Source organism: Hyperolius riggenbachi, chromosome 6 (genome assembly GCF_040937935.1).
Source record: "Hyperolius riggenbachi isolate aHypRig1 chromosome 6, aHypRig1.pri, whole genome shotgun sequence".
NCBI classification, from domain to species: domain Eukaryota; kingdom Metazoa; phylum Chordata; class Amphibia; order Anura; family Hyperoliidae; genus Hyperolius; species Hyperolius riggenbachi.
This window is the reverse complement of record NC_090651.1, coordinates 331,967,839-331,991,608: the sequence shown is the minus strand read 5'-3', so window position 1 is coordinate 331,991,608 and position 23,770 is coordinate 331,967,839. Positions and strand designations below refer to the sequence as shown.

At 42.9% G+C, this 23,770-nt stretch overlaps 1 protein-coding gene across 7 annotated transcripts in view; it reads left to right on the top strand.

Moving 5' to 3' along the window:
• Positions 1–23,770, top strand: part of GRIK5 (glutamate ionotropic receptor kainate type subunit 5) — a 793,047-nt gene that overhangs the window by 369,818 nt on the left and 399,459 nt on the right. For all 7 annotated transcript variants that reach the window (XM_068241459.1, XM_068241463.1, XM_068241457.1 and 4 more), the window contains one exon: positions 22,093–22,235. In XM_068241459.1, the coding sequence (XP_068097560.1) occupies positions 22,145–22,235 (91 nt within the window). In that variant the 5' untranslated portion in view covers positions 22,093–22,144. The remainder of the gene's footprint in view (positions 1–22,092; positions 22,236–23,770) is intronic.

Here is a 23,770-nt window from a genome sequence, read left to right as displayed (position 1 = left end):
GTGGCGGTGGTGGAAGCAGTGCATTGTTGCTGCGCAGTGCACCTGCAGTCAGCTATTATTACCGGCCCGCCTAGCTCCCAGCTCTTCCATATGCAATCTGAATAAAAAACTAGACAACTACAAAGCAGATTGTAATCTCATGCTACTGAGCAGTTTAACCCCTTCTCGACTCTCACTTCACCACACATTGGCTTTGTAGAGACTACAATTATCCATTGGAAATGAACCTGTAATGACAGAAAGATGGAAGCTGCCTTTATAAACATTCCGAAAGTAGGGGTGATTTGTGACCAAGATATTCTGAATGAGCTATCTTTCTTGTTTATCTCTTGATTTATCTCTCCTTATCTGTTTAACCACTACATGCCACTGGCAGCCGATAATAGACCGATCGATCAATCAAAAACGATCAATCGCAAATCGATTGACCAATCGATCAATTTGCGGCCGATTTCAGTCGATTTCAATGGATTTCAATCGATGTGACATGTTGGAAAATTTAGGAAGAGCTGTTGAGATTGCTTATCATTTTGAATTGGATTCCTAATGGAAATGTGATGGCAAAAAATGCCATCAGATCGATTTTCAACAGATTTCATACGGAAATCTATTGGAAATCTGTCTATTGGAAATCTATTGAAAATCAGAGTTCTATCTGATGATCTATCTGCTGCTAATCTAACGAGTGTATGACCACCTTTAAAGGGAAGGTTCAGGGACTAAAAAAAAAAAAAAAAAAAATCCATATCCACTTACCTGGGGCTTCCTCCAGCCCGTGGCAGGCAGGAGGTGCCTTTGGCGCCGCTCCACAGGCTCCCGGTGGCTGACCCGGCCTGGCCAGGTCGGGATTCTTCTGCGCTCCATTGTACGTTTCACGCCGGCGCGCTGACGTCATCGGACGTCCTCCGGGCTGTACTGCGCAGGATCAGTAGTTCTGAGCCTGCGCAGTACAGCCCGGAGGACGTCCGATGACGTCAGCGCGCCGGCGTGAAACGCACAATGGAGCGCAGAAGAAGCCCGACCTGGCCGCCGGCCTGGCCAGGTCGGGTCGGCCATCGGGAGCCAGCGGGGCGGCGCCAAGGGCACCTCCTGCCTGCTGTGGTGATATATTGGGGTGCTGATGATGTTAGGGAATACACGATCATATTTCTGTCATTTTTCTGTCTACTTTGTCTGCTATATCTCACATGTGTATTCTGCTTTGAAGCGATGGTCATCTGGCTATACTACATTTGCATCTAAAGGGACTTCAGTGAATAGAGCTGGGGTAATCAGACAATGGCAGAAGTGAAGTGTTGAAGTCATTGACACTTGAAACATTTACACTTCTGTTGAGGAAGGCGGTTAAAGCATTGTGAAGAACTCTAGACTAGTCAGGAAGAGTCTCTTCACCAAAAGTTGACATGTGTGTTAAACACTATTTCATTGTGAGGAAATTAAATTAGTGGTGGAGGTGAAAACTATATCCTTATCTTTGATCAGCTAGGAAATACTGTCAACAATGAGGTTGTCACCTGTAACTTGGACTAGGGAAGTCTTTTCATGTATGTGGGCTATAGTACATGTTTCACATGTGGATGTTAGATCTCTGGAAATCCAATTATGACTAAGGACGTATTTAAATCTAGTTCCCCCGTCCAAACAGGCTTACAGCCTCAAGGCAAATATTTCATTATAAAAACCAGGGGACAGATACCTCAAATCAGTCCTCTTCTGACGGTAGCTGCAGCTGGTCTCCCGGCCCAAGCTAAGGGGCTCCTGGCCAAGCCAGAGCTGTGTCCGTTCACAAAACCCCAAGGTTCTTCTATCTGGATCCCTGTATTTGGGTAAGCAAATTGCTTGGTGTGTATTTTTGTAACTTTTATCTTTGTAACTTTTTACTTTGTTTTTGTAATCTTTTGTATATATTCTGTTCTGCATTGTTCCACTTGTTTCCCTGGAATATTAAATTATTATTTAATAAGCTTGACTTCTGCTGTACTGGCGGTAGAAGAGACCGAGAAACTGCATATGAGAACAGCTTTGAAAAACTCCTGAATAGTGTTTTGTGGACTTTTATATTGAATAGGATGCGCGCTTAAGCGATTGTGTATAATATTATTTAATAAGCTTGACTTCTGCTGTACTACTATAACACTCATAGCCTAGAAGAGACTGAAGTGTGTATAAGTCCGTGCCTGATTGTATGATTGAGCGACACTACCGTATAAGATTGTAATTGCATTGTGTGTGGGGCGTTTGTCATACGTTGGCCTAAAGCGTGCAGCTGACCCAACGTACGAAAACGCCAGGGCGAGTAGCTCAACAGCTGAGTGGCTAACAGTATCGTTCGGAACGACTGTTAGTGGCTTGCTTCACTACAGTGTAATATTGCAACTGTGTGTGTGTGTGGGTGCGTGGCGTTCCCGTATTCGGCCTAAGTGCAAAGCTGACCCGAATACGAAAACGCGGATTGCGCGCTGAGGACTCGACAGCAGAGTGGAAGTGTCTAGCGAACCGCTAGTGGTGGCAGTGAGAGGTGTTCTGAGGGGTCCCAGCCTTGTTTTAGCTCGAATAAGGCTGCTCCCCGCTTGATCTGGTCAAACCCGCAGTCGGGAACCGTATACGCAGGCGTGCTGCGGGTCAGTTCCTGACACCTGCCATGGGCTGGAGGAAGCCCCAGGTAAGTGGATATGGATTTTTATTTTTTTTTGTTAGTCCCTGAACCTTCCCTTTATGCTAAGTTCCCACAGACAGCTGTATCTGGGAATCCGCAAACTATCATTCCCAGATTCATCTGGCAACATCACGAAAACACGAAAAGCCGACGAGAATGATTATTTATATGGTCACACTATATGTTTAGTAAAATCCGGCATTGACTTTAGCGAAAATCTCAACGATCATTTGTGTTGTGATCTGTCATGGTGGTCATTCAAAATAAATGATCGTTGCTTGTAGTCAGCCGTCTTAAAAGGGGCACTATGGCGAAAATTTGAAATATGTGCAAACACAGACAAATAAGAAGTACGTTTTTTTTACAGAGTAAAATGAGCTTTTGGACTAGTCCATCTCTTTATGGGGGATGAGGTTATTTCCCACAATGCTACAAGGCTCCCACAGTGTGATGTCAGCACCATGGTCCTGACATCACACTGTGGGAGGGGTTTCACCACAATATCAGCCCATACAGAGCCCACTGATGATCCGTTTGTGAATAGGAATAGATTTCTTATGGTAAAGGGGGTATCAGCTACTGATTGGGATGAAGTTCAATCCTTGCCCACGGTTTCTCTTTAAGAGGACATACAGTTAGGGATGAGATTAGTGCAGTTTTCTCTCTAAAGCAGGGAACTGTGTCAGTAGTTCTTGCAATCAAATACATAGAAATAACAACAACAATAATTAGTATTATGTGCAGTGTACCTTTTGCCTGCATAGTGACTATGTACAGCTCTGATATGTACAGTGACTATGTACAGCTTCCCCCCCCCCCAGGACTGTGGGCTGGACAGTGTTACTGAGATATGTGTGTGTCGCTCAGGGCTGCTCTTTCATGGCTTGTCACCATGTTCCCCTGTAGAGATGGTATCAGGCCTGTACAGTGGCCGGCCTCTCTGATAGTGATTATACTGTCTTTCTCTCTGCGCAGATTATTCCTCCCCCTTCAAGTGCATTTACCTTCATCATGTCATCTATCCTTGTATCTTTAAAAGGGGCGATTGTTATCCTGTCACTTGTCCCTCCATAGGATGTCACACACTCCCATTAGCTGACACCCTGGCCGCATTAGACTTGTCATTCCATGTCCTATATAGCCAGCCGTAATGTCTTGCTGTGCTGCGGCGTCGCATATAGCGTCAGCGTGTCCCACGTCTCAGCGTTCCGCGGCCGTCCTTGACTCCGTGCTGACTTCTGTATCCACGTATACCGAGGGATTCTATACTGATTTGCTATTCTTAGCTGCAATTTCCTATTAAGAAGAATTTCTAATTTAATAATGATCTGTAACATCCTGCAGACTTCGTAATAAAGTGTAACTCCATTTCCATTAAACTGTTGATATAATATGCATAATTGCTATAACTTGTTGTAATTTAATCCTATTAAAATTACTTTCGCACTTCAGTTTGCAGCTGGTTGAATCTTCTTTCTAAAATGGCCAGTATGCGCAGATGTCAATTCTTTGCAACCATAACAACGCTATGCTGTTTGGAAAACAAAACACACTGGAGCTTCCATGCCCCTGCATGTAAAGCCTGGTACACACTTTCAATTTTGATTGGCCAGTCACTGATCAATTTTACCACCTCCATGTAGAATGTAGTAACAATCTATTGATAGTGTTAAAAATTGGTGGGGTCAAGGGTGATGGGGTAAGCCAATGGACTATCAAGGGGCTCCCCTCTACTACGGTAGATATCTAACTTAAAGAGGAAAGGTAACCAAAAATTCATCTGTAACCAAAGATTCATGTAACCTTCATCCCAATCAGTAGCTGATACCCCCTTTCCCATGAAATTTTTTTTCCTTTTCACAAACTGATCATCAGGGGGCTCTGTATGGCTGATATTGTGGTGAAGCCCCTCCCACAGTGTGATGTCACGACCATGGTCCTGACAGTTACCTGTCTGTGAACCTTGTTGCATTGTGGGGAAATAACAGCTGTTTCCAACTGCCAAGCAACCAGTATCTCCTCTGTGCATATGTATATTTATTAAAAAAAACAAAAAAAACTTTTAGCCTATCGCGAAGTTAGGTGATGTGTTTGGTTATAAATAATGGCAGTTGGTGCTGTTTGTTTTTTTCATGGCTGCCAGTAGTAAAGATAATTACGTGCAGGCTCATTGTGGATCAAACAACATGATTAAATTACATGGCAAAAATAAATACGTTCTTCTTATCTCTTCTATTTTTTAACTTCTCACTTTGCAATTGATTAATTTTTTTTTCTTCCCCTTTTCACTAAAGTTCCTCTTTAATGTTTGGCCCACTTCAGGTTCCCTTCAACAAAACTGTTAACTTACTGAGGTTTAAAGAGGAACTCAACAATGAAAATAATGTTATAAACAGTGCTTCAATTTTACAATAATTAGGTATAAATGGTTTAGTCAGTGTTTGCCCATTGTAAAATATTTCCTCTCCCTGATTTACATTCTGGCATTTATCACATGGTGACATTTTTACTGCTGGCAGGTGATGTCAGTGGAAGGAGATGCTGCTTTTTTGGCAGTTGGAAACAGCTGTAAACTGCTGTTATTTCCCACAATGCACCAAGGCTCCCACTGTGTGATGTCAGAACCATGGTCCTGACATAACACTATGGGAGGGGTTTCACCACAATATCAGCCATACAGAGCCCCCCTGATGATCCGTTTGTGAAAAGGAAAAGATTTCTCATGGGAAAGGGGGTATCAGATACTGATTGGGATGACGTTTAATTATTGGTTACGGTTTCTCTTTAAGTGAGTGCATCCCTTCCTCCCCTGGGCATTGCAGACATTAGGCTCCCCCCTGATTGGTTTCTTTGGACGACCGCTCCTGTTTACTTTTCATCTGCCTTGATGAATCTGCCCCACCGTCGCCTGTATTTGCATTTAGTTTGGGATTTAGTAAAGGTTCCAGATCTGAATTGCAAAGGCTGATATTCAGGAGATGGCTTTTCACAGCTCCCAACTTTATGAAATGAAACAGATGGCCACCTTTTATTCTGGAAAAAAAAATATTTGGGGAAAAAAAGACCATCCCTCCCTCCCTTCCCCACACTTATAAAGCATGAAGATTTCATAGCTGAAGGTAGAGTTTCATACATTTCCCGATGCCAACAATGTACTTCATCAGCAAAAAAGAAAGCTAAATACAAGGCAATTAAGTACACAGCTGCTTTTTACCACTGTTTCCCCAGCATAGCTCAATGCTAGATAGTCAGCAGCTGGTAAACTCACACTGAGGAGTGCTGGGAAAGATAAGTGGGCATGTTACCAACCGCCACTGTGACATCACGTCAGTCTGGAGTGCCCCCAGTCCACCCATCCTCTGTTTATTAGTGGTGATCGTAATCTGCTAATTACAATTACGCAGAATTTTGCATACATTTTCGCAATTACGGCCACACGTAATTACAATTTGAACATACAACTAATTTAGTGTAATCCATTCGTAATTTCGCGTAATTGTTATGTCATTTCTTTACTGGTATTCTCAGACAATTTGATCATCTGATCAGATTAAAAGTGAATATCGATCTGTATACACCAGGGATGCTATGACAGCTAGTGAAGCGGTAGCAGGACCAGATCTAAACTTTCTGCTGCCTGAAGTGAATTTTGGAGGATGCGCTGACCCCAACCCCCCTTCCTATATATATATATATATATATATGTATATATATATATATATATATATATATGTATATATATGTATGTATGTATGTATATATATATATATATATATATATATATATATTACCCCTGTCATGTATACCGCCCATATAAACCCCATCACCATGGCCAGTCAGAGGGGAAGCTTTGTCACGCGACTACTCAGCCAGTCTGTCCAATCACAGCTGTCTGCTGCTCCTTTTGCTAACTGGTGCCGATGGTCTCACAGGGGAGGGGGACCACGGCACCATCATTGGGCCAATCACTGCGCTCAGTCAGTAGCAGTGACCTATCTGCTACTGATCGAGTGCAGTGATTGGCCAAATGATGGTGCCGTGGTCCCCCTCCCCTGTGAGACCATCAGCAACAGTTAGAAAAAGGAGCAGCGGGTGGGCGTGATTGGCTGGTCGGTGCCAACACTCCCGCCTGATTGGTCGCTGCAGATGCCACCGGTCAAATGAGGATGGGATTCAGGGATGCGTGAATGAGGAGGGTATTGTGTGTGCCAGGAAAACAGACTGGAAAGCGGAGAGGAGGCAGGTGCCATGTGGCCCAAACTGTCCAAACACGCCCCCTAGATTTTGCCACCTGAATCACGTGATTCAGGTGGCTTCCTGGTTGGCCTGCCCGAACATTAGGACAGAAAATGGGAGAAAGACTGCACACTACATTGCTAGCTGGAGTCAGTAGTTTGGGGGTTTTCAGACGGAATGCTTAGTGTCTCATTGAGTCATTAGAAGGGGGCTAGTTAGCGCCACCCTCTGACTGTATTAATGGTGCCATGTGCAGCTGCACAGATCACACATAGCAAAGGTCAACCATCAATGTGTACACAAGCCCCCAGATCCAGCCACAGCTACAGGGAATGACTGTGGCCTCTGTGCAATCATCATTATAACCTCACAGTCTGGTTGAACAAACCAAATGATGTTTAGTTGCATTCATTACTTTTCTAACTTCTGCAGGGATCCTGTTCTTTATGCTGGAATTACATGTGTTGAAATAATTTACAATAAATAACTATAATTATAGAACGCCTGGAGTGCTGGATTGTTCTTATCATGTAATGGACTCATGCCTCCAATTTGCATCTCATTTGCATCATTTAGAGCACTCCAGTACGATCACCACTGTGATTTTTATACGTGAAGTTGGCGGTGGTATTTTTATGTACATGTATATTTTTCAAGCATCATTAATTTTTGAATTTTTATTCATTTTCATGTCTTCACGTGTGCTTGCTTCACAGCAGAAAGAATTCCTTGTTTAGCGGTTTATACAATTCACATTATATTGTTCTCTGAGCAGCAAATTTATGTGCTGTAAGAATCCGTTGATCTGGGCAGTGGTGTAACTAAGCAGCTTGGGGCCCCAATACGAGTTTTACATGGGGCCCCAAGCACTGTATTGATATGCAGCCCCAAAACCTACCAAGGACAGCTGTAGTGTTAGAGAGGTGTATTTAGAGTAAGGATAACTGAAGTAAGAAGTATATGGAGGCTGCCATATGTATTTCCTTTTAAAGGACAACTGAGGTGACATGTGACATGATGGGATAGACATGGGTATGTACAGTGCCTAGCACACAAATAACTAGGCTGTGTTCCTTTTTTTCTTTCTCTGCCTAAAAGAGTTAAAAATCAGGTATGCAAATGACAGTTTCTATCTGGGTCGGGACCAAGTTGGACTGGGTCCACTATAGCATAACATTCACTGATTAGTAATTCCAGCCATAAAATACTTCCTGGTCAGTAAATGGCTTCGGAGACCAGGAAAAAAGATAAAAAGGGTCAATAATTCATAGATTTGAGCTCTAGCATTTTTCAATGAAGGTGTCATTGAGCAGAGACAATGAAACCGTAAAAACTTAAAAGCTAGATTTAAATATAAAATAAAACCATGGGGTATCTAAAAAAAGTCATTTTTAGGAGAAGGAGGAGGGATACAATTGTTTTTCTCATCAATTTATTTTCACCTCGGATGTCCTTTAACCTTCCTGGCGGTAAGCCCGAGCTTACCCTTCCCCTCTCCCCCCCCCCAGACCCCATGCGCTGCCTGGCCAATCAGTGCTAGGCAGCGCTGTGGGGTGGATCGGAGTCCCCTTTGACGTCACGGCGTCGATGACGTAATCCCGCCCATCGCCATGACGATGGGGGAAGCCCTCCAGGAGATCCTGTTCTTTGAACGGGATCTCCTCTCCGGCGATCGGAGGGGCTGGGGGGATGCCGCTGAGCAGCGGCTATCAAAAAATAAATAAAAATAATAAAAAAAGGCTTTGCTGCCCCCTGGCGGATTTTAATAAACCACCAGGAGGGTTTAGCAATACCAGTTGCCTGGCAGTCCTGCTGATCCTCTGCCTCTAATACTTATAGCCATAGACCCTGAACAAGCATGCAGCAGATCAGGTGTTTCTGATATTATTGTCAGATCTGACAAGATTACCTGCATGCTTGTTTCTGGTGTTATTCAGACACTACTACAGCCAAATAGATCAGCAGGGTTGCCAGGAAACCGGTATTGTTTTATAGGAACTAAAAATGGTAGCCTCCATATGCTTCTCATTTCAGGTGTCCTTTAAGGATTACCACTGCTCAATGCACATATAGAAGTGTTCAATACCAGCATACCACCAATGAAAAGCTAATAAGATGGATGAAGGAGTGCCCCTAGTGGCCCCCTCTGCATCCCTTATTGCTACGCCACTGATCTCTAGCTCCTAATTAAAGAGGAACTAGTGAAAATAACAAAATAAATAAAATGGTTTATTAGTTTACAATATTTATTTACATATTATTTAGTCAGTGTTTGGCCATTGTAAAATATTTTCTCTCCCTGATTTTTATTCTGAAATGTATCACTGGGGGCGGAATCTTTAGCCACGTCCAGCTCTGCGGAATGTTTGTTTCTGAGAATTCCAAAGCCAGTGAAAATAATGCCCGGTCTCCCAGAGTGCTCTGGGAGGAGAATTACACATAGTTAAGCTAGCCTAAGCTAGTCATCAAAGAGAGGGCGGGGCTACATATGACTATGCAGCATTGCAGTAGTAAGACGTGAATGGAAAAGAGGCGCCAGGAAATTTGGGCTCCCAATTCCGGCATGTAGAATATCAATGCATTTACAGATATCCTTCATTGGTAAAGTGGAGACAACTAAATCTAACCCTCCGTCTGCCGATGTTAAACCTTAACCGTTTCCCTATCTGATGCCTAGCACTAAATCCCCCCCCCCCCCCATGCCTATCCTTAACCACCCCCCTGTCAATGCCTAATGGTTAATCCCCCCTCCACCTGCCTGCCAATACCTAACCCTACATCTCCCACCATGCCTAACTCTAAGCACCCCCCTGATGATGCCGAAATGATGTCTAATAATTAATTCCCCCCCCCCCCCCCCCCGCATTCTTAACCTTAACCACCCGCCTGCTGATGCCTAATAGTGGCCACTAATGATCCAATCTTTTTTATCCAATCTTACCATTCCTGCTATGTAATATAAGGTACTGCCCACGTTATCCATTTAATATATTCACTCAATTTACCCTTATACTAAAATTAAAATTGGTAAAATTGTATCAAAAAGATTGGGTGATTAGTGGCCACCTTAACCCTAAATCTCCCCACCCCCAAATGCCTAACTTTAACCACCCCCTGCTGATGCCTACCACTTAATCCCCCCCCACCCCCAATGCCTCACCTTAACCACCCTCCTGCTGATGCCTACCACTTAAACAGGGAGAAGGTGCATTATGACTGTATTTGTAACACTGCATTTGTTATATGGGGACATAATTAAAAAGTATAATATTGGGATAAATAATGGCAACACTTATACATGGACTTTATTATATATATTATATCAATTCATATTGAGGGGGGGGGGGGGGGGGGGCAATGGCTGCACTTGTGATCAATGGGAAATTATTGTACCTCTTGTATATTGCATGGGGCTGCAAGGGGTGAATCTTTACTCCATCTTAGGCAATGGCTGGGAAAGAGGTTGGCTCCACCAGTAAACTAGAGATAGGAAATCTCCTCCGCTGCTCCCCAATTTAAACTCAACCAATGCCCCCCTGTGTCTCTCTCTGTCTGCATGCAGGTAAAGGACAGGGGTGTGGTTACATGGAGGGAGGAAAAACACCAGGGGTGTGGTCACATGGAGGGAAGAAGCAGGCCAGGGGTGTGGTCACATGGAGGGAGTAAGCAGGCCAGGGGTGTGGTCACATGGAGGGAGGAAGCAGGTCAGTGGTTTGCTAACATGGAGAAAGCAGGCCAGGGGTGTGGTCACATGGAGGGAGGAAGCAGGCCAGTGGTTTGCTAACATAGAGAAAGCAGGACAGGGGTGTGGTCACATGGAGGGAGGAAGCAGGCCAGTGGTTTGCTAACATGGAGAAAGCAGGCCAGGGGTGTGGTCACATGGAGGGAGAAAGTACACCAGTGGTGTGGTCACATTGAGGGAACAAGCAGGCCAGGGGTGTGGTCACATGAAGGGAGGAAGCAGGCCAGGGGTGTGGTCACATGGAGGGAGGAAGCAGGCCAGTGGTGTGCTCACATGGAGAAAGCAGGGCAGGGGTGTGGTCACATGGAGGGAGGAAGAACACCAGTGGTATGGTCACATGGAGGGAACAAGCAGGCCAGGGGTGTGGTAACATAGAGGGAGGAAGCAGGCTAGAAATGTGGTCACATGGAGGTAACAAGCAGGCCAAGGGTGTGGTCACCTGGAGGGAGGAAGCAGGCCAGGGGTATGGTCACATGGAGGGAGGAAGCAGGCCAGGGGTATGGTCACATGGAGTGAGGAAGCAGGCCAGGGGTATGGTCACCTGGAGGGAGGAAGCAGGCCAGGGGTGTGGTCACATAGAGGGAACAAGCAGGCCAGGGGTGTGGTCACCTGGAGGGAGGAAGCAGGCAAGGGGATGCATCACATGGGTTAAGGAGCTGGTGGGACCAAGTGGCATATGGGGGCCAGGCGATTCTGACCTATGCTATGTGCAATGCGTGAGAATGAGGGTGACACATCAATAGCTAAAGGATATTGACAGCAGGCAAGTATGCATTGTAATAATGTCAATATTGCCTCCCTCCAATGTCTGCGGCCTTCTCTGTAACTCATCATGCTTTATGAACACTAACCATGATTTAATAAACTTCTCTCTTGAGTTTTCTAAAAGGGGATTTTTTTTTCTTTTATCTTTTCCACAAAATAGTTTTCAGCTCCTAGCAAGTAAAAAAGTAGGTTACAATGGTAATACGAAATTGAAGTAATTTTGGGACATTTTGATTACTTTTCTGCTTGCTGTGAGCTGAAGGCGTATTTTATTACTAAGGTTCGAGAACATCTCCCGCGAGAGGTAAGTTTATTTAGGGCCAATGGATATTCAATTCTACTTTAAAGCTGTTTTCAAATTTAGGATTTGAAATAGCTGCAGTAAGGGAACTGGAAGAAGTTGGTGCTATCAGCTGGGCTTCTGAAACTCAGATTCAATTGTCAGTCTTAAGGTGCCCATTACTGGTACAATTTTTTCATCAGATGCGATCTTTTGACACACATTTTAGGATCGTAATAGGAAGGTAATCATTGATTGTTCCCACAAACGGGTCAATTAGGGCATTTTCTCTCTACAGATTTGATGGTAAAATCCAACTTTCGGATCAATAACTTTTTCTGTCCCAATCGACCATAGAATTGTTTTACAATGATTCTTGCCACACACTGCCTAGTTTTCTTTACAATTCCATTGTATAAAGTGCATCAAAAGATAGCATCTGATGAAAAAATTGTACTGTTAATATGCACCTTTATAAGATGCACAGGGAGACAATTGAGAGCTCCTGATAGTGTAGGATGTTGACTATCTCCAATATTACACGTAGTGAAATAATACTCATAAGGGTGGGTTACCACCAAAGAAGCCACTGAATGGGCAGGTGAGGAGATTAGACCCGACCCCACTCGGGTTAAGATGTCACTCTCCATAGATGTTAACCCCTTGTGTACCAGCAGTCTCTGGCCCCTTAACCAGTTCAACCTTCAGTTGTTTTTCACCTTATGCATCCGATCAATTTTCACTTCCCATTCATTCACCAATAACTTTATCACTACTTATCACAATTAATTGTATATCTTGTTTTTTCCACCACCATTTAGGCTTTCTTTGGGTGGTACATTATGCTAAGAATTATTTTTTTCTTAATGCAATTTAACGGGAATAGTAAGAAAAAAATGGAAAAATTCATTATTTCTCAGTTTTCGGCCATTATAGCTTTAAAATAATACATGCTACCATAATTAAAACCCACGTATTTTATGTGCCCATTTGTCCCGGCTATTACACCATTTAAATTATGTCCCTATCACAATGTATGGCACCAATATTTTATTTGGAAATAAAGGTGCATTTTTTCAGTATTGCGTCTATCACTTTTTACAAGCTTATAATTTTAAAAATAATAGTAATATACTCGCTTGACATGCATATTAAAAAAGTTCAGACCCTTAGGTAACTATTTATGTTTTTTTTTTATTGTAATTTTTTTATTTAGTTTTTTTAGTTAACAATTTTATTTGTTTTGTTTTTTTTAAGGTGTGGGAGGTAAACAGTTAATTTTAAATGTAATTGAATGTGTATATTTAAAAAAAAAGTATGTAGATGTAGTTTTACTATTTGGCCACAAGATGGCCTCAGTCTTTTTTTTGTCCTGCAAGTGAGCGCTCTCACATACAGGAAGTGAAGGGAGGATGTGAAACTTTTTTTTTACTTTAAAAAAGATTTTGGCTTCTCATAGAAGCTGTTGGTCTTTCTAATAGGGACTTAGATCAATGAATGGGAACTGTGTTCCCATTCATTGATCTCCGGGCTAATGGGCGGCGGCATGGGAGCGTGCGGGGGCGTGCACGATCGGCCGTGGGAGTGCACTGCAGCCTTTTGGACGTAGCAGATACGTCCAAAAGGCTCAAATGATTAAGGAACAGAGACTGCTGGCACCGAAAACCGCTGCTTACCGATGAATATACATATACTGTATATATATATATATATATATATATATATATATATATATATATATATATATATATATACACAGTATATATATATATACAGTGGTGTGAAAAACTATTTGTCCCTTCCTGTTTTCTTATTCTTTTGCATGTTTGTCACACTTAAATGTTTCTGCTCATCAAAAACCGTTAACTATTAGTCAAAGATAACATAATTGAACACAAAATGCAGTTTTAAATGATGGTTTTTATTATTTAGTGAGAAAAAAAACTCCAAATCTACATGGCCCTGTGTGAAAAAGTGATTGCCCCCCTTGTTAAAAAATAACTTAACTGTGGTTTATCACACCTGAGTTCAATTTCTGTAGTCACCCCCAGGCCAGATTACTGTCACACCTGTTTCAATCAAGAAATCACTTAAATAGGAGGTATCTGACACAGAGAAGTAGACCAAAAGCACCTCAAAAGCTAGACATCATGCCAAGATCCAAAGAAATTCAGGAACAAATGAGAACAAAAGTACTGTAATTGAGATCTATCAGTCTGGTAAAGGTTATAAAGCCATTTCTAAAGCTTTGGAACTCCAGCGAACCACAGTGAGAGCCATTATCTACAAATGGCAAAAACATGGAACAGTGACGAACCTTCCCAGGAGTGGCCGGCCAACCAAAATTACCCCAAGAACGCGGAGAAAACTCATCCGAGAGGCCACAAAAGACCCCAGGACAACATCTAAAGAACTGCAGGCCTCACTTGCCTCAATTAAGGTCTGTGTTCATGACTCCACCATAAGAAAGAGACTGGGCAAAAACGGCCTGCATGGCAGATATCCAAGGCGCAAACCACTTTTAAGCAAAAAGAACATTACGACTCGTCTCAATTTTGCTAAAAAAAACATCTCAATGATTGCCAAGACTTTTGGGAAAATACCTTGTGGACCGACAAGACAAAAGTTGAATTTTTTGGAAGGTGCGTGTCCCATTACATCTGGCGTAGAAGTACCACAGCATTTCAGCAAAAGAACATCATACCAACAGTAAAATATGGTGGTGGTAGTGTGATGGTCTGGGGTTGTTTTGCTGCTTCAGGACCTGGAAGGCTTGCTGTGATAGATGGAAACATGAATTCTACTGTCTACCAAAAAATCCTGAAGGAGAATATCCAGCCATCTGTTCATCAACTTAAGCTGAAGCGATCTTGGGTGCTGCAGCAGGACAATGACCCAAAACACACCAGCAAATCCACCTCTGAATGGCTGAAGAAAAACAAAATGAAGACTTTGGACTGGCCTAGTCAAAGTCCTGACCTGAATCCTATTGAGATGTTGTTGCATGACCTTAAAAAGGTGGTTCATGCTAGAAAACCCTCAAATAAAGCTGAATTACAACAATTCTGCAAAGATGAGTGGGCCAAAATTCCTCCAGAGCGCTGTAAAAGACTCGTTGCAAGTTATCGCAAACGCTTGATTGCAGTTATTGCTGCCAAGGGTGGCCCAACCAGTTATTAGGTTCAGGGGGCAATTTCTTTTTCACACAGGGCCATGTAGGTTTTGAGGTTTTTTCTCACTAAATAATAAAAACCATCATTTAAAACTGCATTTTGTGTTCAATTATGTTATCTTTGACTAATAGTTAACGGTTTTTCATGAGCAGAAACATTTAAGTGTGACAAACATGCAAAAGAATAATAAATCAGGAAGGGGGCAAATAGTTTTTCACACCACTGTATATATACACTTTGCACATACCTGCAACTCCCGCTGGTCACACAGCTCTCCCATTGCTGCAGGTCCCTCTCTCTACCGTCTCTATGACGGCAGAGCGCTGCCAGGTGGTCAGGAGCCGCTTTCATTGGCTCCTGACGCTGTCCATCAATGTAAGCCAATGGGATTGGCTTAAAGGGAACCTTAACTGAACGGGGGGTAAAGAGTTTTACTTACCTGGGGCTATTACCAGCCCCCTGCAGCAGTCCTGTGCCCTCGGTGCTGCTCTGGAATCCTCTGGTCCCCCGCTGTCACTTAGTTTCGTTTTTGACGACTCACCAGTCGCTGGCCGCCATGCGTATTATTGGACACATTCACCAATGCAATTAGCGCTATTGCAGACCGCAACGTGTACAAAAATACGCGTTGCCGCATTCCGCACGTGTAGATATGCGACAATGCGTATTTTTGTACGCGTTGCGGTCCGCAATAGCGCTAATTGCACTGGTGAATGCGTCCAATAATACGCATGGCGGCCGGCGACTGGTGAGTCGTCAAAAACGAAACTAAGTGACAGCGGGGGACCAGAGGATTCCAGAGCGGCGCCGAGGGCACAGGACTGCTGCAGGGGGCTGGTAATAGCCCCAGGTAAGTAAAACTCTTTACCCCCTGTTCAATTAAGGTTCCCTTTAAGGTGGTCAGGTGGTAGGGAGCCAATGAAAGCGGGTCCCACAACTCTGCCATCATATAGACAGGTGAGAAAATTGCGACGGGGAGATAGCGTCGCGGCAGGGGCCCTCTTTTCCGAAGCAGTAAAATGTACGTCCTATCAGAGCTTCAGCACCACCTACAGGGCGTAGATTTGTACTGCTTCGGTCTGGAAGCAGTTAAACCTCCAGGTGCTATTTTTGGATTTGAGCTCAGTAAAGTTGCTCCTTTTATTGCCTGAAGAAGCGGGGGTGAATGCCTGCGAAACGCATTGCTTGTTTGGAGCTTTTTGATTAAAGTCTGATTTATGCTGAATCTTGACTTTCTGAGTCTTTGTTGGAGGAGGTAAGTCCACCACTACCTCCTTTTTAAAGCCTTTTTAGCATATTTTATTCTATTTAGGCGCCTCTGTTTCCAGCTGTTTCATTATTAATAGTCAGTCTGCACAACTGAAGTGGTGAAAGGGCAAGTTCTTCACCTAAATATCTTTGTTCTTCAAAGAGTTTCTTTCCCATCTGTAAACACTGAATGGTATAACCCATCTCTTTGGTGTGGGACAGATGAGAACATCACTGCCTCCTGCTGTGTAGCCTATTGTTATCTGGAGATATAATTCAGTTCCCAACAATGCCCCTTCTGTATGAAGCTTTTACTTCAGCTGTAGCCTTTGTGACTTAATCAACAGCTAAGTGAACAGACGTGAGATCTATTGTTTCATTGTGATGATTACACAAAATTACAATCTGTTCAAGGCTAGCAGAATGTGAATGGATACGTGCAGGACTAAATGGTTATCACATATTAACATCTTTATGAGTAATATATCACTAGATTGATCTTTATTAAGAGATGTGGAAGAGAAGTTGCAATAGGGCTGTACATAAAATATATGTGATTAGTTGTTTTTTCGCCCCATCACAGAAGTAGAGAAGTATTATATTATTATGACTGCATATCAAAGTGTACCTGTATTCATACATCAAACAAACTGCCTTTGCTATCTTTACTGTTAGTGTCTTAAAGCAGAATGAAACCCAGTATTTCTTCTTTGCTGTAAAAGATTATTTACAGCATATTATATACTACCACCCTTTTTTTTTTTTACTAGAACAGCATTCAGTTAGTTAAACACAGGATTTACAAGTTCCCTTAGAGAAAGCTGGATGCATCCAAACTGGAGATAATGTTATCTTGTGTTTACATTCCTCACTTGATACAATTAAGTAAATACTTCTCTGAAAGTGCAGACACTCCTGAACACAGTCAGACACTCAGGAAGCATTTCTGCTCAAAATTCAAGATGAATAAACCAGTTATGAATAAAATGCAATGTCAGCTCTCAGAACAAAAAAACTGTACTTTGAGAACTTGCAATTTCTAAATGAATAATAATACTTATGCACAAAAGCAAATGTGATAACCGTATGGCATATAAAAAGTAGAAACACATGTTTTTATTGAATATTATGTCAGGGTTTTATACCGCTTTAAAGGAAATCCAAGGTGAAAATAAATTGATGAGATAAACAATTGTATCTATCCTCCTACTCCTAAAAATGATTTTTTTTTTTTTAGATATCCTACAGTATTATTTTATGTAGCAGCAGAAAATAATGTTTAATGTTATATTGCCTCACATGCTGACAAAGTCCTTCAGTGTCCTAGAATCTAAAATAGAAGAATTATTGACTTTTTTTCTTATATATCTCCCGCTCTCAGAAGCTGTACTCAGCAGAGAAAGAGTTGTATGGCTGTAATTCCCTCATCAGTCAAGGTCATGCTATAGCCCGACTCGAGAGAAACGTCACTTGCATACCTAAATGTTAACTTTTTCAGGCAAAAAAAGAAACAACCTAGTTATTTGTATGCTTAGCACCGTACATACACATGTCTGTCTCAACATGTCACATGTCACCTCGGGTATCCTTAATGCCATGTACACACACTAGATGGTTCTCAGGCCTCCTCTGCCAAGTATCTAGTCGGTGTACAACAGCCTTTAATGCACCCCCACGCCGATGTGTCACCAAGAGTTCCGGATTGCTGCAGATTATCTCGTCCATACGCTGGCTGAGTCCATTGTTCTCCCCTCTTACCTGCATCTCTCCCTCATGCTCCGTATGTTGTCCTTCCCTCCACTCTCTCCATTGCTGCAGAAGGGGCTGGAGATGTGTCTGTACAGAACTTGCTTCTTAACTATCATCCAAGGGATTGAGTCCCGATCTCTGCAGGTGACAGTAATCATGCATGTGCATGCGCATTTATTTTGTTAAAAGCACCCAGATGCACCTGTCGGAACACCTGCTTTCCTGAAAGCCAGCACTTACAGTGTGAGCTTGAGAGTGGTCTTGTCTGCTGCCTGCTCCCATTACTGATAACATTTATACAAAACTGTCACATGACTCACACTGCTACTTCCCACACAGCTATTACCTTTCTGTATCTTCAGGGCTGTTTCTTGTCTATTTGAGACGGTAGACAAGACATCCCTTTCTGTGATCCCCTTTCTCCCCTCACATACATACACACCTTCTATGAAGAGGGTAAAGGTAGAGGATGAGTGGAGTAGCATCAGCCAAGAATTGTAATACAAGAGATATTAAACTTCTGGCATACACTACAAGCGTACCCTGTATAGCTGGAATACATCACAGGGCACCAAAACAGTGCAATGTAATGTGCTCTGCTCTACAGACATTAGTACAGAGGGTGTGGTATAATGCTCTGTGCACCAGATTGCATTCTAAGCCATTGCCTAGACAGCCTATGCCCAGAAACAGCTCTGAGTATCCTGGTGCTGCTCCATCCATCATGCCATGCCTATAGGAAACAACAGGAGGGAGACTGATGTGCTGTCCTCTCACTGTCTGACAACCCCCCATACTATGTCCCACAATGCCCTACAGCTCATCATATCCCATTTGCCTAATTACATATATATATTTGTGTCTGGTTCCCTGTAAGTGCACACTTGCTTTGATTTAATGGGAATTTGTACTCTGTACTCAGACATAATCTGCACCAGGAACATGACAAATGGAATCTAATAGATCTCCATGGACAAGAGACGCTTTGCTCTGCTCTTGTTAAATTCCTATCATCAGCTAATAAGGCCACCCAGAGACATAAGATAATGGCTTTAAGAAATGTGTGATTTTAAGCCGATGGTTCGTCTTAGAAAAATGGTTCAGGATATTAGTAAAGCGATCTGCGCAATGCACTGACGTCATCAGAAAATCCATCTATTGTAATGGAGATTGCCATTGAATAAACAATCTTGTTCAATGTTTATTCTTGCCATTTTTAAAGCAGAATTAAAATCTATATGTAATAAAAAAAACACATTAAAGAGGGTCGGTACTGAAAATAACCAGATGAAAAAAAAATTGCTTATTTTTTTTTACAATATTACTTAGTGTTCATCATCACCGGGAGGACAGGGCTATATACCCATATATAGGAAGTGTATTTGATGCTGAAGCCAGGATATTTCATGTAAAAGCAGGTATCCTGGAAATTTACTGAATCCTAATATATGTCACTACAGGGCCCAGGGCCGGGCCGAGGCATAGGCTGGAGAGTCTCCAGCCTCAGGGCGCAGTGTAGGAGGGGGCGCACAATTCATTCAGCTGTCATTCCCCTATTGAGTTTGAAGCAGCAAGAAATAAGAAAAGGAGATACATGGAAGTGACTACAAGCCAGATAACTAGAGATAAAGGTGTTGGGGGCCCTGGGGTGCCTCTTAATCTAATAGCAATCAGTGTGTGCCGGCTGGGGTGGAGGGACGGAGGAGCGCACTTTGGTGTCTCAGCCTTGGGTGCTGGAGGACCTTGTCCCGGCTCTGACAGGGCCTCTTTAAAGTGGACCTGAACTCTTGCCAGGACTGAAGAAATACATAGAGAAATGCATCCTGTATGTATTTAGAGAGTTTAGCCTGTTTAATTCCCCCTCATTTGTGTCTAATCACAAATTTTAGTGTCACATGACTGCCTATGGCAGATAAGCAGATAAGCCCATTTGAAAGCACAGGTTATTATTACTGTTGTGTATATTTTAGAGCAGAGAGGACATTCTGAATTCAGGTCCGATTTAAAGAGAACCTTGCGTGACATAATAAGATAGACATGTGTATGTACAGTACATCGCACACACATAAATATGCTGTAGTGCTTTTCTTCTTTTTCTTACTGAAAGTGTTAATAATCTACTATGCAACAGTCAGTTTTTCTCCAGTCTGGACCCAGTGGGGCTATGTTATATGTTGAATGTTTTGAGATTTTAATCAAATGATATATCATTGACGGATTTTGATTTCTACATTTGGCTAAGGGCCCTGCCGGATGAGAAATTATATCTGTATGATGTCATGTGATTGAGATATCAAAGCTATTGTTTATTATAGTAATACTTATACAATATTGGTTAATAGATATATAGTATATCATGCTAAGGTTTAGAATGAACATTTAAAGGTCTGCTGAGCATGTGTTCCTTTCCTTGTGGAATTTAAGGTCACAGATGTCAAGACCAATCATCATAATTAGAAGTGTAGAAAATAGATCTCTGTCAAGCTAGGCTTCTGGTTGTAGAAATTGTATCTTGACTTCATAGTCAACAGTTGGTTGTTGTGTGACGTGATTCAACCCTAGGTCATGATATTAACGATATGCAGTTGAAGAACTCAAAAGTTACATCGTAGCATTATTGCTGGTCCAATTAGAAGGCAGAACAGTAGTAATACTGAGGACCAACATATATATAAGAAACCAGCAGGAAGGTCTGGTCTCTGACACACACACATTCATTCATTCTTTTTACAGACAGACACATATACACACATACATACACTCAAAGAAGATTACTACAGACAATAGATTCCATATATATATACAGATTACACAGCAATTTAATCATTAATCATCATTTTGATGTACCAAAGAACTGTACCTTATTGATTTTTGAACATCTATGGAGATCAATAACGTTGAATTAAAATCCATATTTTACTGTCTCCTGAAGACTTTGTTTCTACACAAACCTGTAATCCCCCTTTTAACAGGCTACTACTGATAAGGAATTACAACCATAAAATACTTTGCTCTTGGAAGCCCAGTTCTCTGCCAGGAGAGGATAGATAAAAAAGGGTCAATAGTTCATATATTTGAACACTCTGAGACACAGGGACAGACTGTTACATTCAGCTGAGACAAAACAATAAATCTGCTTTCTTAAGTTTTTAAACAGAACATAAAACTGGGATATCCAAAAATTCCTTTTTAGGAGTAGGGGGTTAGATACAATTATTTATCTCTTCACTTTATTTTCACTTAAAGCGGACCTGAACTCAGAACTCCTCTCTGCTCTAAAAGATACAAAACAGCATAATAACCTTTAAACAAAAAACATTGTTACAGCTGATGCAAATCCTGCAATACATCTGCACTATTTCTACTTCCTGGTTTATGAACGCAGACCTATTGTCAACAGCCTGTGCTTTCAAATATGCTTATCTGCCATCTCTTCCGTGGTAGTCATGTGACACAGGGGAGAGGTCAGATTACAATTTGTGATTAGACACAAATGAGGGGGAATTAAACTCCCTAAATACATACAGGGTACATTTGTCTATATTTTCCTGACCTGTGAAAGACTTCAGGTCAACTTTAAGTTTCACTTCAATTTGGCACCCTCACAATACATGTACTGTCCCTGTAACACCTTTTCCTGTGTCCGAGGCCTGGCACGATGGTGAAAGAGTAAATGCTGGGGGGAAATAAGGAATCCAAAAGAAAGTATTGGCGGGGGTGGGAGGGGGGGGGGGAGATGTGTTAAAATTAGCCATAATAACAAAGTTAATGCTAGGTTGAGAGGTCGGAGTTAGGCAGAGGCTGTTAAGTTACAGATAATCAAGTGACGGAGGAGAAGCAATGATAACACTATCAGAAACCCACTTTCAGCAATCATATTGTCGATATTCTATGCCAGCATCAAACCCAGTGGGGCCAAATCAACATGTACACCCTGCTCCCCCTCAGGTAACCCCGCTCCCCCTCGGGTAAACACAAATGCTTGGCAGAGCCTTCTTCTTCTAAGCTAATAATAGGCTTGCTGCAGTATTCAGGTGCCCAAGGGCCAGTCAGACCATACATAACACCGCTGTCTTATATCATGTACTTCCTGTGGCCTGCTCTAGCCTGGATGGGAGAAATAACGAATGAATCAGGAAATCCCTGTGTGATTTATATACCTCGGCCATTGTTCTTTTTCTGTGAGTCCCCCTTGCTACAATGCTGTTATTTGTCCTTACAAGTTGTCTCCTTGTGCCCGCAGGTGGTGTCAGCGTGGCTGCGCCTCGATCCGTCTCCATGAGGAGTAGAAGAAGATGCTGCAGCCTGAGCTGGGAGCTCCGCTCCTCCTACTGCTCCTGAGTCTCACCTCCCCCGGGGCCTCGCTGCTGTCATCTCTGCGTGTTGGTAAGCGCTAGTGACATATTTACTTTCTACACTGCCATGAATATCAGGGGGGCTGCTCATTGTTTCCTCCGCATCAGACAGCATCTCTGTGAAGCACAGGAAGAGCTTCCTCACTTTGGTGATGCAGACAGCTCCCTGCTCTCCCTGTTTTGGAATTAGTTCCCAAGGACATAAGTACAGGGGTGGAAAGGGGCTAACAGCTGCTGGGCCTATGGGAGGCCAAGGGGTGATTTGTAAGGCTGAGGCCTCTTTGTGTACCAGCTATGCAGCATATTGTGTATTGCAGACGGCAACCTTTTCCTCTCCCTCACCTTCCATTTCCTATTCTGCTCCCTGCTGTGTAAATCTGTAGGTGACCAAGGTTGGATTTATACTTTTACCATCTCTAGGCCAAGTATGTTGTGGCTCCCCTTCCATGTGCAGCAGTGCCCCTCCCATTCCACGTGCAGCCGCCATTTCCATGTGTATCCTCCATGTATGCAGCCCCTCTCTTTCATGTACAGTTACCTTAACCACTTCACCCCAAAAGCGTTTTTTACCCTAACGGACAAGAGCGATTGTCACCTTTCAGTGCTCATCCCTTTCATTTGCCAATAGCTTAATCATTACTAATCACAATGAAATGATCTATATCTTGTTTTTTGTTTTTCCCACCACCAATTAGGCTTTTTAGGGTTGATATTTGTTTTCAGTAATTACTTTATTTTCTATGCATTTTAAATGGAAAAACGAGGAAAAAATGAAAAAATACATTATTTCTCCAATTTCATCCCCTATGGTTTTAATATAAACACTGCTACTATGCATAAAACCCACACATTTTATCTGCCTATTGGTCCTGGTTATTACAACATTTTAATTATGTCCTTAGTACAAAGTATGGTGACAATATATTATTTGGAAATACAGGTGTTTTTTTTTCTCTCACTAATTTCATGTACACATGCACGGGAGCACGCACGTGCACGTGTACACGCGGGAACGTGCACGCGCACAGCGGCAACAGCACTGTGACTTATAAAAACGCCCTGGAGCCGTTAAGAGGCTCTAGCAGGACGTTTTTATAAGTCAGGTTGTCATTAAGGGGTTAAAGAGAACACAAGGTGGGGTTCTGACAATGCTCTCGGCACACAGAGGCTGGGTCTGCCTATACTGCCCAGCCTCTGTTGCTATACAGTTCCCCCCTAGGTTCCCCCTGCGCTCTGCTGGCCCCCATAAATCACAGCCACACTGTCGACACGCAGCGGGCTGTGTTTACATCTGCAGCTGTTACTCTCGCCGCTCCCCCGCCTCCTGCATAGCTCCGGTCCCCGCCCGCGTCCCTTCCCTCCAATCAGCGGGGAGGATAGGGACGCGGGCGGGCCGGGGACCGGAGCAATGCAGGAGGCGGGGGAGCGGCGAGACTGACAGTACAGAGGTAAACAAAGCCCGCTGCGACACACTGCGTGTTGACAACGCGGCTGTGATTTATGGGGGACAGCAGAGCGCAGGGGGAACTTAGGGGGGATTGAGATAGCAACAGAGGCTGGGCAATA